This window comes from Thermobia domestica, chromosome 10 (assembly GCF_964235325.1).
Source record: "Thermobia domestica chromosome 10, izTheDome1.hap1.1, whole genome shotgun sequence".
Lineage (NCBI taxonomy): Eukaryota > Metazoa > Arthropoda > Insecta > Zygentoma > Lepismatidae > Thermobia > Thermobia domestica.
This window is the reverse complement of record NC_137463.1, coordinates 41,542,316-41,559,556: the sequence shown is the minus strand read 5'-3', so window position 1 is coordinate 41,559,556 and position 17,241 is coordinate 41,542,316. Positions and strand designations below refer to the sequence as shown.

The 17,241-nt window shown below is 34.8% G+C and overlaps 1 protein-coding gene across 2 annotated transcripts in view; it reads right to left on the bottom strand.

Moving 5' to 3' along the window:
- Positions 1-583: 583 nt before the first annotated feature.
- LOC145662464 (uncharacterized) overlaps positions 584-17,241 on the bottom strand; it is a 63,756-nt gene continuing 47,098 nt past the window's right edge. For both annotated transcript variants that reach the window (XM_081728068.1, XM_081728069.1), the window contains exons 7-10: positions 16,142-16,283; positions 13,340-13,446; positions 6,559-6,846; positions 584-5,505 (exon numbers count right to left, since the gene is read on the bottom strand). In XM_081728068.1, coding sequence (XP_081584194.1) covers positions 5,461-5,505; positions 6,559-6,846; positions 13,340-13,446; positions 16,142-16,283 — 582 coding nt within the window. In that variant the 3' untranslated portion in view covers positions 584-5,460. The remainder of the gene's footprint in view (positions 5,506-6,558; positions 6,847-13,339; positions 13,447-16,141; positions 16,284-17,241) is intronic.

Sequence of the window (17,241 nt, the reverse complement as noted above, 5' to 3'; positions counted from 1 at the left end):
AACAAAGGAACAACGGGAGATTAAAGAATAATTCTTTATTCATAAATACAAACCTGCTTTAAATTTAACTGGCAACATTGATAGAACTTGGTTCTCTACCTTTGATGCATATTTTGAATTTGGCAATAGTGACGTAACATAGACACCGCGCTTCCTTCGAGTTGGGTGATTCCTTTTGCACTTTGCTCTGCTCGTCGCATTTCAGAATCAATGTTCTCTTTACGTTACATTTATTTATTTAGTGGTATGTATTCCTTGTTTTACACCTGTTATCTCCTATTCGTTTTAATCCTTTTCATTTTGAAACTGAGGACGGAACCAGCGTTGAGTTCCGAAACGTATGAAAAATATTTAGGCTTCTCAGGGGAGGAGCCATTGGTAAGTAGCCAATTTTTTGTTAATAAAAAAAATACTACTGTTTCAACGGCTAATATTTTTATGTTGTAGTGATTAATTTCAAGTTTGTCAAAGTAATATAGAATGTGTTTTAATCATGATGGGGACAACTAGCGTTATTGCTGACGTCCTTATTATATCCCAATTAATCAATCAAAATAATACAAAAGAAATTACAATATATGCATATATTTTAAAGACAATTTATTCTTTTGATGAGCATGAATTGTTACAATACACGAATATATACATATATATAAGGTTAGGTTCAAATGTAAATGAAATTCCTTTTTATTTATTTTGTTTTCAAGCCAAAACTGGACGATACATTTAATACAAAATTATGCACAGCGAACAAAACTTTGTAAGAAATCAGAGATCAGTAAGTACTACTTAGTAACGCTATTATGAATACCTAACGATAAACAGAGTACTTATGAAAAAGACACGTACACAGTGTACAAATTAATCCATAGTTTTACCATGACTTTCTTTATGAAAAAAAAAAGTTATAAATCAATTCAGTCTTTCTTTTGTTAAAAAAAAAAATACCAAACACAAACAACGTGCATATATATGTATATATAAATTAGTTATGGATACTTGCTTACTATGTCTTAAATATGTTGATATATTTCAATGATAAGTTAACGGAGTTGGAATATCTGCACTTTTTTTTTTTTAACCTATTGATTTATATGGGACGCTATTGTTCTGTTTTCTGTGAAATGAACTCGAACACAATTTTAAATTACTTTAAGTGATATCAAATTTATATACTTAGGTATAATGTACGAGGGGGGACCCAAAAGAAACCGGATTGAAAGAGCGCCGCCGTTCCTAGGCGCAGTCGAGAGTTCTCCCGCTAGATGGGTCTAGTAGTAGAGACCCTCCCAAATCAGTTGGCCAAGCAGTGTCTACGTAGGTGGTTAACGTTTAATTGTATTATTGTTTTTCTCAAAGTATTCTCGTTTGTTGCCTGCGAAATCGTTAAGGCAGATTCAAAGGAACAAAGAGTGTGTTTGAAATTTTGCTTCCTGCTTGGAAAATCGGAAACGAAAACTTACGAAATGCTTCAACAGGCTTTCAAGAAGGACACTATGAACGGCACATAATTTTTTGAATGGTTTGGATGCTTTAAGTATGGTGAGATGAGTGTTAAAGATCATGCTCGTTCTGGGTGCTCTTCTTCATTTCGAAACGACGAAAACATAAAATCTGCCAAAAAATCATCGAGAATTGTCTTTTCATAATCGATAACATTTCAAAACAAACAGGAGTGAGTTGGAGCTCGTGCCAGCGTGAGGTTTTGCAAACGAGACGTGTTGCCGCTAAGTTTGTTTCTCGCCTGCTCACACAGGATCAAAAACATTCGCCTGAATTTGAGCCAGAGCTTGAAAAATCAAATTGAAAGTGATCCAAACTTTTTGATTAACCTGATGACAGCTTCCGAGAATTAAACAAAATCTAAAAGGAAAGTGTTTTGATGGTGTAAGGGCTGTAAAAAGAACTTCGCAGAGCGCACTGGACGATATAAAAGTTAAAGAATTCCAGAGATGCTTCAAACAGTGGGAATGAAAACAGGAAAAATGAATCACATTTAATGGAGAGTACTTTGAAGAAAACTGAAAGAATTTTGAAAAAAAAAAAGTAATAAATTGTTTTTTTAAAGAATAAAACTCCGGTTTCTTTTGGGCCCCGTTCGTAAATTCATTTTCTTTTTTAAAATAGCAAAGGATATTTATTTAGGTCTGGAAAAGAAATAAGTAAAATCAACATTTTGAGAATTTCAGTGCATTTCAGAGGAAACAGAAAAAGTAATTTGCCATACAAGTCAATAGGTTATAACACAAAGATCAAGCGTAGATACTCAATCCCGTTAAGAAGTTGATATACTTCAGTTTTGTTTCGTATATTATGGCAACAAAATAAAAAATGTAAAACATGAATGGGTGACAACTTGATTTGTACTGTCTTTTTTTATAGAAAGAAAGACTCGCTATATGTGTTACAAGATTAATTTCTGACAATTGAGGGGGCGGTGGGGAGGATGGAGGACGCACATATAGATACAAACAGGTACGAATATACATAACAAACACGGTACTTCACATGATCTCTTACATAACGTCACCAGAAGATTCCAGACAAATTATAACACAACAGTCTTTTTTTTTTTTTCTTTCTTTTCTACAAACACAGCTGGCTCGTTAAAAGAAGTTTCGTTTGAGTTAAGAGCAGTTCCAATTGATTGGTTTATCGCACTTTTTTTTTTTTTTTTTAAGTCATTCTTCTTACATTTTTTTAAAATAATTATTTTGTATTCAGTTTGAGATTTATTAATTAGCTTTTCACTTTACTTTTACGTGTTAATGTTAGCATTACAAGATTCTATTTTACATATATACATAACAACGTTTTCTCGAACAAGAAGCATATCTAATTTGTTTACCCAACAGAACACTTAAGGGAAATATTTAATATTTTTCAGACGAATCACATACATATCGTATTCAATTTTAACAAATACCAAAATCAATAAAACAACCCACCTTACATAGTTCTTAAAAGTTAAGTCTCCTTTCCAAACATCCTGTTTACCTTGAATCTCACAACTAAACATACTAATATATATAGTGTTTGTAATTCCCATTGGAAAGTACTTTTTCAACATACTATTAATGTTCTTCGATCTTAAACTTGTTTTAAATTTCAGGATTTCAAGTAGCGACCATGTCTGCCTGTGGCTCTGTTTGATTTAAAGCAAATAAGATTTTCGAAACAAGAACTACAATGCACAGCACATTGCAACTGGAAGCACGAAAGAAATTTTAACAATTATAAAAGATGTACTAAACACGTGTGTGTATGTATATATATTACATATTTACTTGTGTAAGAAGTCTTTTAACTTTTAATTTTATTTTCAACATATTCTGTTTCCAGATTTTTAGAATTTTTTTTTTTTTTTTTTTTCGGATGTAACAATGTATATATATACGTACATTCTTATCCAACTAATCGTTGCCTAATTTCGAACTACGACATCAGTAGTTCAGTTAACTTGATTCGATAGTTTTAAAAATATATTCACGTGGAAAAATATGCTGCTTTGAAAAATATGTCGTTCTGCATTTCAATAGGTAATAAATTCGTATATTCATTTATATAATGATCTTTTTTTCTACAGTACTATACTACTCACCTTGTTTTCAACAAGTTGACTATTATATATATATATATATATTTTTTTTTTCAATTAGAGTTTTTAACAACTGTACACAACCAATTATTTATTTGAGCTGTGTTCTCTGTTTAAGGAACATATCTTTCTGTTTTTTTCAGAACGTACAATATATTTCTTTCACATTAACACAAACATAGCTTTACAAGACCACGAATATTGTTACATGTTATGACTACAACCAACAACCATTTCAACGGACGGGACCAACAGCACAACTGGATCCGAATCTTCTTTAACAATCACAATATAAGCCTTTTCGCGTGTGAATACAGAACCTTGCTAAGCAAGATTCCACTCGATCACGTGGATCCAGTTGCTAATAATAACAACAACCTTTCATAACAAAACACCAAACACATCCAAACGTAACATATTACAAATGTCTACTAATACGAAACATATTTTGTTCTAAAGACACTTTCTTTGCTATAAGAACAACAGTATATTATGTCCTTTTATTCTTTAGTTTGGACTATCATTATAAACCTTCGAATATATACAGATACATATATGAGGACTTTCTCTGAGCCCTGAGGTCTAATGAAATCCTTAAAAAAACTTGCACTCAATAACTAGTCTCCTGAGATGCCTCAGATATTCATTTAACAATAGAAATTGCTGCTTAATCTCTATAAAAGGGTACAGCTACAAACAGTTCAACAAGCTTTAAAATTATCCTGTTATATTTCCAGCAACTTAAGAAAAATGCTATATACATTTACGACACACTCATCATGAATACGTACTTTCGAGTGGCATATGTACTTTTTAATTTATATACATAAACATCATGTTATATATATATATACACTTTAAAAAGGTATGTTTGCAGCATATTATAACTAATATTGCAAAGAAGACAGTATTCACTTACTACACGATAGAAAAAAAAGTTTATATTCTTCAACTTTTCTTTGTGTCACAATTTCTAGGTACAATAATGACCTAAATACCATATACTAACATTGTTCGTTTGTTTCACCCTAGTATGGAAAACTAGCCAAGTCAAGCGATAAACAAATATGGCCACATAATTAGCTAACACTTGACAGTGAAACAACTAATTAGAACAGAATACCACAATTTGCTCGCAAGAAGCGAAGGCTGAAGTATATATATAAGGTTTACATGAAGATAATATACAAAATGAAGGCAATAATTATCCTACATGTCACCTGAATGTAAATCCATATCGTAGTACTACTTGAAATAATAATAATAATAATAATAATAATAATAATAATAATAATAATAATAATAATAATAATAATAATAATATGAAAAAGAAAAAGATAACGTTTTCGAACAAAGCTCTACTGTAAAGTCAATTATTTTGGCACAATTGCACGATAAAATACATTTGATTAAATCTGGTATTACTACTTTACACACATCTGTCCTTCACTCCCCCCAAACACAACTGAGTTCCAGGAAAACTTAAAAGGAAGTCATCTTATAACAGCAACTATAACGTTTACCTTGGTATAGCCAAGTTCAGTTCACGTACACGTCAACAAATGAGGCATTAAAAACAATTTACAAAGACTATTTCACGTTGCATTACTTGAGCACGTTCAACTTCGTAGATATTAGCACGAAGCGCAGCCTTTCTTTAAGCACTTTCGGTCTGCATTCTCAAAATTAATCTTCTTCTATCGATGGAAATTTAGTATGGAGGTCACTTCTTATACTTCCAATTTTCGCATCTTTCGTATACGAATGCGAACAACTATTTAGTTGGGCTCCTCCTCCAGGATGAAAAACAGGTACATTTGGAAAACATTCTTTTTTTTTATATATATATATATTAGAAAATATTATTTCCTTTCTCGGCGATGCAACTGAAGCAGACGCCTGATTTCCTGGAGAGAGAGAGAAAAAAAAATTACAGAATATAAAAACAGCGCAATAGCGGGCATGTTGTATGAAAAATTGTAAGTTATTTCAAAACGAATAATAAACATTTTGTTAGATGGTATAAGTAGCGGTTACACGGCATCCTATACGGTGCTATTAAGTATCTCACGGGTTGTGGATGTGGGAAGAAGAGAGTTTAGTACACTATCAGTTCCTGAATCCGCGTATCAATTCCTCCAACCAGGTCCGACAGACCCTTTGTTCGATTATGAGGTCTTCCACATAAAAATCGGAAGTTGCCTGCAGGATGCACTGGCCTTGGACAACCCTGCCCAAGTTAAAAGAGTATACAGCTACCAGAAAGAAAGAATACAGCTACTTCTGTGGGTGCTCTTATTGTAAAATAGGTTAGAGGTACAGTAAATCTAAATTAGACCTTTGGAGTGATGCAACTTTAATAGTTTAAAGTGAGATCTTAGATAAATATGATACAGAGAACAAAGTAATAATATAGAGCGAAGGATACAGAATGTAGAACTCAGTTTCTGAAATTTTACAATAAGAACAAATATTAACATAAATTTCTAAACTCATGTATAGTTAATAATTCTAATTGGCTTAGCACAAAATATTTAGTGTCGCTCTTCCTGCTTCAATGAATCTGTGAAATTGTAACTCAGCCAGTTAGTATTGTTAAAATGATTAGATGACCTATGTTAGATGACAGAACGCTTATAACAGGTCGTAAAATATAAGATCAATATATAATTATTTTATACCACAACATAACTTTGGTAGCGCAAAGAATAAATAAATAAATAATAACACTCTATTCAGTATTCTGAAATCTTTACACACATTATAGGTATGCCAAATTTCATCTTTCTACGTCAATCGGAAGTACCCGTGATTTTATGACAGTGAGTCAGTTCATATAGCTTATATATTAGAGATTTTCCGAAATTAATTTTTGGACTCCCTCATTTTCTGAAGTAACTAACGTACATCCGTGAATTTGCTATAACTTTAATACTTTAAAAAAATATATCTCTACCTACCTCTTTACGTTCTTCCGACACCAGAACAAGAGGACTTTTTCCAGCACTATTGAGTGTGCTGCTGTCTGCACCATAAGCCAGGAGAATTTTAAATATCTCCTTTTGCACTTCCAGGGAAACACTTTGTAACGTTGCAGCATAGTGTAGAGGTGTGTCTTTTGTCGATGTCTTTTTGTTTACTAAAGCACATTTGTCTCCTTTGTATCTCTCAAGTAATGATTTTATCAATTGTGGGTCAGGTGACTCTTCTACTGCACAACACAGAGGTGTCTTCTGACATTTGTACTCCTGAAAATAATAATAATAATAATATATAATAAATAACAACATAGTAAAAACCAATTATAGGTTATGGCACACAAGATTCAAAGTTCCATTTACTGCTCCGATTACGCACGTGATGAATCACGTAAATAAATCACAGTTATCGGGGCAGTGAATGGTAACAACATTATTCAATAGACAATTAGCTACTAACCAATAAACTTACAAAATACACATATCCTCTAGAATGTACATTCATTTCTGGAAAGGTATACACGGAAAGCAAAATTAAACCAACTCAAAACTAACCATAACTTTAATATTGAAAATTCATTCTAACGTCCACGCGATAAGCCTATATTGGAATCAACTTAGTTAACCATTATGGTTAAAATAAACGAACTTGTTCCAACGAGATCATCATCATAAGTACTGTGCCACCAGCTTATTCATGCACCAAGGTCTTTCTATATTTTCTCGTAGATTCTTCTGTTTTGGTACCGTCCACCAGCTCTAGTCTCCTTCCCTCTCCTCCTTGCCACCATCCCTATAGCACGTCCCTCATGTCCCCTTCCTTCTCAGCCAATGTCCCAACCAATTTTTCCTCTTTTTTAAACACATCTACCATTTGTTAATTCTTTCTATGCTTTTCCACACACACATTGCAAAGGCTGTTGGGAAGGCATCTTTTTTTTTTTTTTTTTCATCGCTTTTGCGTAATCTTCACATTTCCGTTCCATATAGCCCAATACTCCACACAAAGCATTTTATGAGTCTTTTTTTTTTTTTTTCTACTTTTTATTCAAAAACCCATAAAACACACTTTTCTTCCTCCTAAATGTTTCTTTTGCCATTTGTATCTTTGCTTTTATTTTATGTTCGCACTTCATGTCAGCACTAATAATACAACCCAGGTATCTGAAACCAGTCATCTCTTTTATTTCCTCCTCTCCTACTACTATATTTGATACCAACTGCTTTATTGCAATTACTATGTCTTTAGCCTTTCTATCATTTATTTTCGCCTCACATTCTTCACACAGCCCTTCCTCAAGTTTTCTGTCATCTTATTACTTTTCTTTTCAGACTCCGCAACAAGCGACATATCATCTGCAAACCTTATACACCGAAATCATTTTACCTTCTACCGAAATGCAGTCTTTACTGTATAGGCTCTTCTTCCACTATCTCTTCTAGAAAGATATTAAATAAAGTCGGCGACAGACAATATTCCTGTTGAACTTTCTTTCCAATTCCCCTATTTTAACATTTCAATAGACCTATCTCTTCTAGAAAGATATTAAATAAAGTCGGCGAGAGACAATATTCCTGTCGAACTTCCTTTCCAATTCCCCTATTTTAACATTTCAATAGACCTATCTCTTCTAGAAAGATATTAAATAAAGTCGGCGAGAGACAATATTCCTGTCGAACTTCCTTTCCAATTCCCCTATTTTAACATTTCAATAGACCTATCTCTTCTAGAAAGATATTAAATAAAGTCGGCGACAGACGATATTCTTGTCGAACTTTCTTTCCAATTCCCCTATTTTAACATTTCAATAGACCTCTCTCTTCTAGAAAGATATTAAATAAAGTCGGCGAGAGACAATATTCCTGTCGAACTTCCTTTCCGATTCCCCTATTTTAAAATTTCAATAGACCTATCTCTTCTAGAAAGATATTAAATAAAGTCGGCGAGAAACAATATCCCTGTCGAACTTCCTTTCCAATTCCCCTATTTTAACATTTCAATAGACCTATCTCTTCTAGAAAGATATTAAATAAAGTCGGCGAGAGACAATATCCCTGTCGAACTTCCTTTCCAATTCCCCTATTTTAACATTTCAATAGACCTCTCTCTTCTAGAAAGATATTAAATAAAGTCGGTGACAGACGATATTCCTGTAGAACTTTCTTTCCAATTCCCTTCAATAGACCTCTCTCTTCTAGAAAGATATTAAATAAAGTCGGCGAGAGACAATATCCCTGTCGAACTTCCTTTCCAATTCCTCTATTTTAACATTTCAATAGACCTCTCTCTTCTAGAAAGATATTAAATAAAGTCGGCGAGAGACAATATTCCTGTCGAACTTCCTTTCCAATTCCCCTATTTTAAAATTTCAATAGACCTATCTCTTCTAGAAAGATATTAAATAAAGTCGGCGAGAAACAATATCCCTGTCGAACTTCCTTTCCAATTCCCCTATTTTAACATTTCAATAGACCTATCTCTTCTAGAAAGATATTAAATAAAGTCGGTGACAGACGATATTCCTGTCGAACTTTCTTTCCAATTCCCCTATTTTAACATTTCAATAGACCTCTCTCTTCTAGAAAGATATTGAATAAAGTCGGTGACAGACGATATTCCTGTCGAACTTTCTTTCCAATTCCCCTATTTTAACATTTCAATAGACAGAAAAGGACAATTTTAGATGTAATTACAAAGAGTACGAAAAACTGGTTGGGCTAATAATTTCTGCTAATTAAAAATACAAGTTAAAGACTATATCGTAACTAAAAATTAGAATTTATCATTAATTTCATACTAACGTCAATTACCCACTTCAATGAGTTAAAATAAGAAACATTACTATTATTTCCATTAGTCAGTCATTTTTATTATTACTGAAGCGCTCTCTGATATCAGGTTATTTTTCATAATTTTCATATATCTCCCCCTCCCCCAATTGTGGGCTGAATTTGGATTTAAATGGCATCGGAATTGTCACTGTTCATCTCAGTGACCTCGAAAACTATGGACTCGACACTAATATGTCATTTTCTATCATTTTCATATATATATATATATATATATATATATATATATATATATATATATATATATATATATATATATCCCTCTTTCCCAAATTGCACCATCAAAGCGATGATGAAAACCATCCCAAGTCCAAAACTTATCTATGTTGAAAATTTGATCGAGATCGGTTGGCTGGTTCTAGAGTTGTCACAATAAGGTCACAATAAGTTGTTACAATAGGGGCACAACCATTAATTATTATTCAACATCAGTAAGGATCCAATCATTTTGTAGCACCTACACAGATTAGGTCCAAATGAACTGATGAACGAATTACAAAGGAACTTATATGCCAACAGAATAGGCAGAACCACGTGTGGCATAAATTATAATATAACAATTGTGTCAATTTTTATTAATAAAAATGAGAGTGAATGTTGTTTGTGATAGCTACCACAGCCGAGTCGCAACAATATTGTTAGATGCCATAAAATGTTTTCCATAGTTTCTAACGTAGACTTTTAACATGAACCACATAATGTCAGCGAGGAAACGAACAAAAATAGGAAGGAAAACCAGGCAAGTACACTGAGTGCTCACTGAACTGCGACCACCTATATAATATTTTGTTGCTCCATTTTTTGCTCAGAGAACGGCGTGGACACAGAGTGGCATGGATTCTGGTAGTTGCTGATATGTTTTCACGGGGATCTGACACCATATATTCCTGATGGCATCCTACAATGAGCCCACAGATGTCGGTGCAGGAATCATGGTGCGAAGAGCTCGTTCCACATCCCATAAATGTTCTATAGGATTAAGATCCGGTGAGTTAGGAGACTAATTCATATGCTACCGCTCTGTGGAATGTTCCTTAAGTCAAGCAAGTACAGTCCTGGTTTGGTGAGATCGGGAATTGTAGGTGTGCGTGATTCTCTAACACACGAAGGTACACAACGAATGTCTCACTGTGGCCCACGCACACCAACGGTCCCAGTCCTTACCAACAGAAGCATCCCCAAACCTTACAGTCGCCCCCACCCGCCTGTACAGTACGCACCATGCATGATGAGTCCATAACTTCGTGCTAGTGGCGCCACATATGTACACGCCTGTCCGAGAGGAATTGCACAAATTGTGATTTATCGGACCAACACACCCTTTTCCAACCATCTACGGTCCAATTTGCGTGTTCCTTTGCTCAAGCGCAAAGTGGCCGGCGGTTACGAGTAGTATGGAGCGAGTAACGAATGGGTCGTCTGCTGTGGAACTTTATGCGTGCCACTGTACGCTGTATAGTTGCATGCGATATCGGTGTTGGGCATCCACCATTGTATTAATCACGTAAATCCCGAACACTGAAGTTTCGTGTGGCTGTCACGAGTTATTTCACAACGCTCGCCCCACGTTTTGAACTTCCCTATGGCCCTGCAGTTCCGTCTCTTGGAGACTGTTACCTCACTTTCTTCCCACTCCCTTTACACCTTCACTACACAGGAACGGGCGTATCCGACAAGTATTGCTCTCTGGGTTATAGACGCATATATTGCTTGAGTACCCACGATCATACCCCATTGGAATGCGGATAAACCCTGCCAACATGTAGGTTCGAATATGTTTTTTCTCGGCAATACTACCAGTCGGGGTGGTCCTGTAATCAGCTTGGCTGCTAGCCACACTCCCTTGTGTGGAGGGGTGGTCGCAATTCAGTAAGCACAGTGTAATGTCCAACGACAGACTTAGAACAGTAGTGGAAAGGAAATTACATAAATACAGTTAAGCAAAGAATGAACATATTTAACACCTGGGTCGAGCTAGGTTCTTATCATTTCATTTCGATTCAAACAATATCTTAAGAAAGTGGAGAGAAGGGGCTCATATGTATCTTTCAAACGCTTTTAATAAACCTTTTCTCCGTGCGAAGAACGGGAGACCGATTTACCAGATGAAATAGTCCTTAATACGAAATTCATATCACGATATAATTCTTCAATATTTTTTGGTTTAAGTTTGCTATACAATAAAAAAGCATGAAGTGTGCTAAAAGAACATACACAGCCATTATAAATATCTGAGTTTGGTTTCATAATGAAAAAAATATATTTTGCTATCGCAAAAATTTTAGTACAATGATTCAACTTGTTTGTCAACTAGAAGATAAGATAAATAGGTGATGATTTAAAAATATTAGCAAAAAACATAAGAGTACTTCACTTAAAAGCGACGATGACAACGTTTATTAGAATTTATTAGGAAAGTGAATTAATATAAGTGAACAAAACACAACCAGATGGCAGCTCATACTGATGATAACGCTACTTGACACGTATAGTCATTCCTGATAATCCTGGTCCGGAAGGAAGTTGACATCCGTTAATAATTAATCTGTTATATCTTAACACAAATTCTTATTTTTAAAAGTTTAATATAAAGCGTTTTCTATCTTATCTCTCTTGAAAGAAGTTTGTGAGAGCAAATGAATATGCGAACTTTTCAAATTCATTTTCAACGTAAGGGATAAACTACCTTAAAATTATCTTTAAAAACTGGAAGTATTTTTGTTACAATAAATAAAAATAAATAAAATAAAGCCATGTTGCCGTATAGCTTAATGATCAGCAGCGAGTGGTCCTCCAGTTGATTCCAACGTAACAGAATTTTTAGTGTCGACCAAAAATCGGGAGGACATACCTAAATTAAAAGGTAGTGATTCTTAGTGTAGAACGCTAGAAATAACGGCGATGTACAGGCTACGGATCTCTCAATTGGATGTTGTTTATGGGTAACAACAAGAACGAGTTCTGTTTCAAGTGAGAAGGTAAATTTTATTTATAATGTTACTAAAGTAAAACGGGACCATACCAATGTATTATAACCGTCTTTAAAATTCTGTTTTAATGTACGATTTTCAATATACATAAAAGTGGGATACTTAGATAAAATTTATGTTTCTGCCTCGTGAAGATATTTTTAACTCAACGTACCACGATATACACCGAAGCAAAGGGAGGCGATGATGATGAGATGAATGATAATGATGGAATAAAGATGGTGGGAGGAAACGGGAGAATTACAAGCAAACTCACGCACACGGAATTTGTCCATTATATAGCCCATTTGGGGACAAGCTTGGATCAAGTCAGGGACCCCACGCGCCAGAAGTGTGGATTCTACCATTGAGCCTTGCATATAAACCAGCACAAGAAAAAAAGAGCAAAATTCAAACTGTCACTAACACACAAACTCGTAATTCATACTAATAAATTAAACAAACTTCGGATAGGATTTTGTCCATTTATCACATATAAAAATAACAGTAGTTATTTCCTTCGACAGTTTCTGAAGAACATAATGGTAATTATATCATTATTCATGGTGAAGGACAAGATAAAATTTGTCCATTGGATTTAGCTTGTCATATATGGCTACAAATTCAGAAAATGTTTGTAAGAATCAAGTGAGTGATTAGTGTTCTCTAGTAGAAATAAGGACACGCACTCCAAAATATGTGCTCAGTTTATCTAATGTGCACCATTTATAGCGTTATTGATTAAAACAGGGTTCACACTGTTACTCGGATTTGTATGCGAAGAAGTGCCCTCTCAAAAGATGCAGGTAAAAGCCATTGTGATCACATCCAATACTTTTATTCAAAATGTTTCCTGTGCTAAAATATTTTTCTTCTTGTAATTTATAATAAATATAGGAATATTATTCAGATCATATCTTTTTTTTTTTTTTTTTTTAATTTACCTGCTTCATTTCATCGGCACCGCAAAACAGCAAAACTTCGATCGTTTTTAAGCACTTCGTATTATCTTTGCCATGACTGGAAACAGCTTCATGCAAAGCGGTTCTCCCTGAAAGAAAATACAATACATACATAGTATATATATATATCTACTGACAAACCAAAACAATATGACTACGCTACTTTTTTTAAAAAAAGTCATTGGACTGACTCAAAAATCACGAGGTAAAACAGAACAGCTCGCCAGACAGTGATTTTACTGGATCAGTCAGTGATGCTTGTGCGTAGAATGGGAAAAGCTGACGATATAACAGAGTTTGATAGGGACCATATTGTGAATGTTTTGACTGGTCAGTGAAAATGAAATCTATGAGTTTTACGTCCCACGGTTATGCAGGTTAGGCTAAAGGAGACGGTGATGATGAGTAATGAATGAAATGGTGGAATGAAGAAAGTGGGAGGAAACGGGAGAACCCCGAGAAAACCCACGCACACGGTGTTTGTCCACCACAAAGTTCACTTGGCGGGGGCTGGGATCGAACCCGGGACCCCTAGCACCAGAGGTGAACGCTCTACCACTGAGCCACCGCGGCCCCATTTGACTGGTCAGTATATATATATATATATATATATATATATATATATATATATATATATATATATATATATATATATATATACAGGGTGTCCCAGGAGGAAGGGGCAATATTTTGGGAAATGGTAGTATGAGTGATTCTAAGCAAAAATGTTCATATGAACATAGGTCCTAATCTCAACGGTTTGAGAGCTACACGTTGTGAACCATTTTTGACTTTGTTGCGTATTGTTCACTCTGTAACAGAGTTAAGACAGCAAAATTTGAAAGATGATGGAATGACCTTTCCAACGATATGCAGCATGTGGCAGTGTTGTCTTTGGAATGGAACCTATTGACAGAAATTTGAGAAAGTTAAGGTTATTTTAAAAAATGGATGGCAACACTCATTCCAAATATCGCTCAATAACTTCTCTTCCAAAGATACCACTGCCACATATTGCATATCGCTGAAAAGGTCATTTCATCACCTTTCAAATCCGCTATGTGGCACCTCTGTAGAATAACTACAGGGTGAGTAATAATCAATATAAAGTAAAAAAAAAATGGTTCACAACCTGTAGCTCTCAAACCATTGAGATTATGACCTATGTTCATATGAACTTTTTTGCTTAGAATCACCCATACTACCATTTCCCAAAATATTGCCCCTTCCTCCTGGGACACCCTGTATATACTATACGGGCAAACTTTAAGAGGTGATTCCTCACATCAAAATAAGAGAAAAAGTTCATATGGACATATGGCGAAAAGTGCATAGGTTCAGAGCTAGGGCTGTCCAAAATTTCGATAAAGCCAAATTTCAAGAGGCCCTATTTCGAATTCGAGAGACTGTGGATGGTGGTACTTATCAGCGTAAAGGAAGTCACGCATACGCAATCCAAAAATGTACATTTCATTAATGTTCAATCGGTGTACAGATTATTCTCTGCAGGGTGAAATTCCCAGACATGCCATCAACCGAATTTTGAGATATGCTCTGACTTTATGATTAGTCTAAAGTAGGCAAACGATAAACCTTGATAGTAGTGAACACGGAATCCTCTGGCGCGATGTCGGAAGTGTTAAGAATCGTCAGCAGCACGGTTTCTCGTACTCGGGAAAACGCATGATGCAATGTTTCCTTTCACGCTTATAAGTGAAGAAAACGTGAAATATACTGTGACGAAATACATATCACACGTTCTTCCGAACACAAAAAAATATGAAGTTACTGGTTCCTAACACTTCTGCCTTCCCTCCGAAGCACTGGATGCCCATTGTTGTCAAGGTTTGCTTCCTGTTTACTTTGGACCCTTCTTGAAATCAGGCTATATCTGAAAACTCTATTGAGAGCATATTTGAGAATTACACCTTGAGGGGAATACCTTGTACACTTACTGAAAGTGGATGCAGTATAAAATACACTTTTGGATTGTGTATGCGTGTCTTTCTTTACGCTGATAAGCACCACCATCCACAGTTTCTGGAATTCGAACTAGAGCCTCTGGAAATTTGGTGTTTTCGCGATTTTGGACAGCCCTAGCTCTGAAACTATGCACTTTTTGCCATTGGTCCATATGGACTTTTTCTCTTATTTTGATGTAAGTAAACACCTGCTTAAGTTTGTCGGTATAGTTCATTAACACCCTGTATATATATTAAAAAACTATGAAATACCGTGTAAAAATAACTTGTAACAATCATATAGTTTGCTAGAACAAACACGCAACCACAGTTTATTTATTTATTTAACAATCACCAGATACAGCTCTAAGGCCATTTTACACTGGATTCTAACAACAACAATAACAATGGAAAGGATTTGGGAAGGTATCGGCCAGGGCCTATTTATTAGGTACCATCCCGGCATTTGCCTGGGAGGACTGAGGAAAACCCTGGAAAATCCCAGTGAGGATGGTCGGCAGCGGGGATCGAACCCGCGACCTCCCGAATGCGAAGCCAACACTCTACCACTTGAGCTACTTCGCTCAGTAAATCAGTTATTTATCCCAACGCCATAGAATCTTGAACTCTACATAAGGTACACCTCACTCTCAGTAACTAATATTGTGAACCAGAAGTCAACTTTTCGTCAAGAATAATGGTTATATCGAATGTATGTTACTAATCTACTGCACCTGGCAATTTATCTTTAAACGAAGTACGCTCTGATAAATATATTCTTTTGAATTTACAACTTCAAATATAAACTAAAGTTACCACTTACCTTCATTATTTGTTTTGTTAACATCGAAGACTGGTTTGTTTTTGTCATCTTTGATACTCAGCAATTCCTTCAGCACCTCTACATGGCTATCACCTTGTTGGCACAAACAATGGATTATTGTATTTCCTTCTCCATGCAGAATCTACCATTATAAACGTAAATTTATAAATAATAATAATAAAAAATAAACAAAAATATAAACATAGTGTTCCTTGATTATATAAACACTTTCAATCCTACTGTAGTTCCGAAACGACAGGCTGTAAACTTACGTTGAATCCGAATGTCGTTCGGGAACGATACGACCATTTAAAATATAAAATACCACCCAAAAATGTATTTTGTATGCTGTTTTATTTGAGAAAGTAATTTTGAGTGCTTTGTGAATTATCTACTGGCAAACCTGATCCAAGTATGCCATTTAGTCATTGTAACAAGAGAACTAAAAAAGGTGTACCATCATCATTCACAACACTCAAGCATATTACTTCGAAAAAAAAAAAAAAAATGATTTGCAATGATTATTCACACATGTCTTGTACGAAAACCGGTATCTTTTAGTAGATTGGTATTTTTCTTTCATTTTTGAAAGTTTCAACCGCTTAGAGTATGAACTTAGGAAGATACGTTTTTTTCTTAATACACACAGGACTTTGTCAATTTAAATACTCCTAAAATTGAAAGTGTTAAAATACAATGTACTGTATACAAATGTATAAAGCAAACATCGCATTACACTGAAATGTATAAAGATACATATCTACTTAAAAAAATAAGCACAAGTTCTGAGAATTCGAACATGGGTTCGGAGAAAAAGAAGGACAAAAATACATAAAACGTTCATTGTGTTACCCGATAATTATACTGGATGCTGCAACAGAAGAACAAGTAGCCAACTCAATGTTGGATTTCGTAATAGGGGGGGTCCGAGACATGAAATACTGGGGTTATCCACACCAGAGTTCGATTATTCTAAACTATTTTACTGATAACATATACTGGTTCGTTTAGTCAGGATTTCGTAATGGGGGGGGGGGGGGGGGGTGCAGTGTGATATGAAATATTGTGGTTATCACACAAGGGGCTTGACCACTATTTTA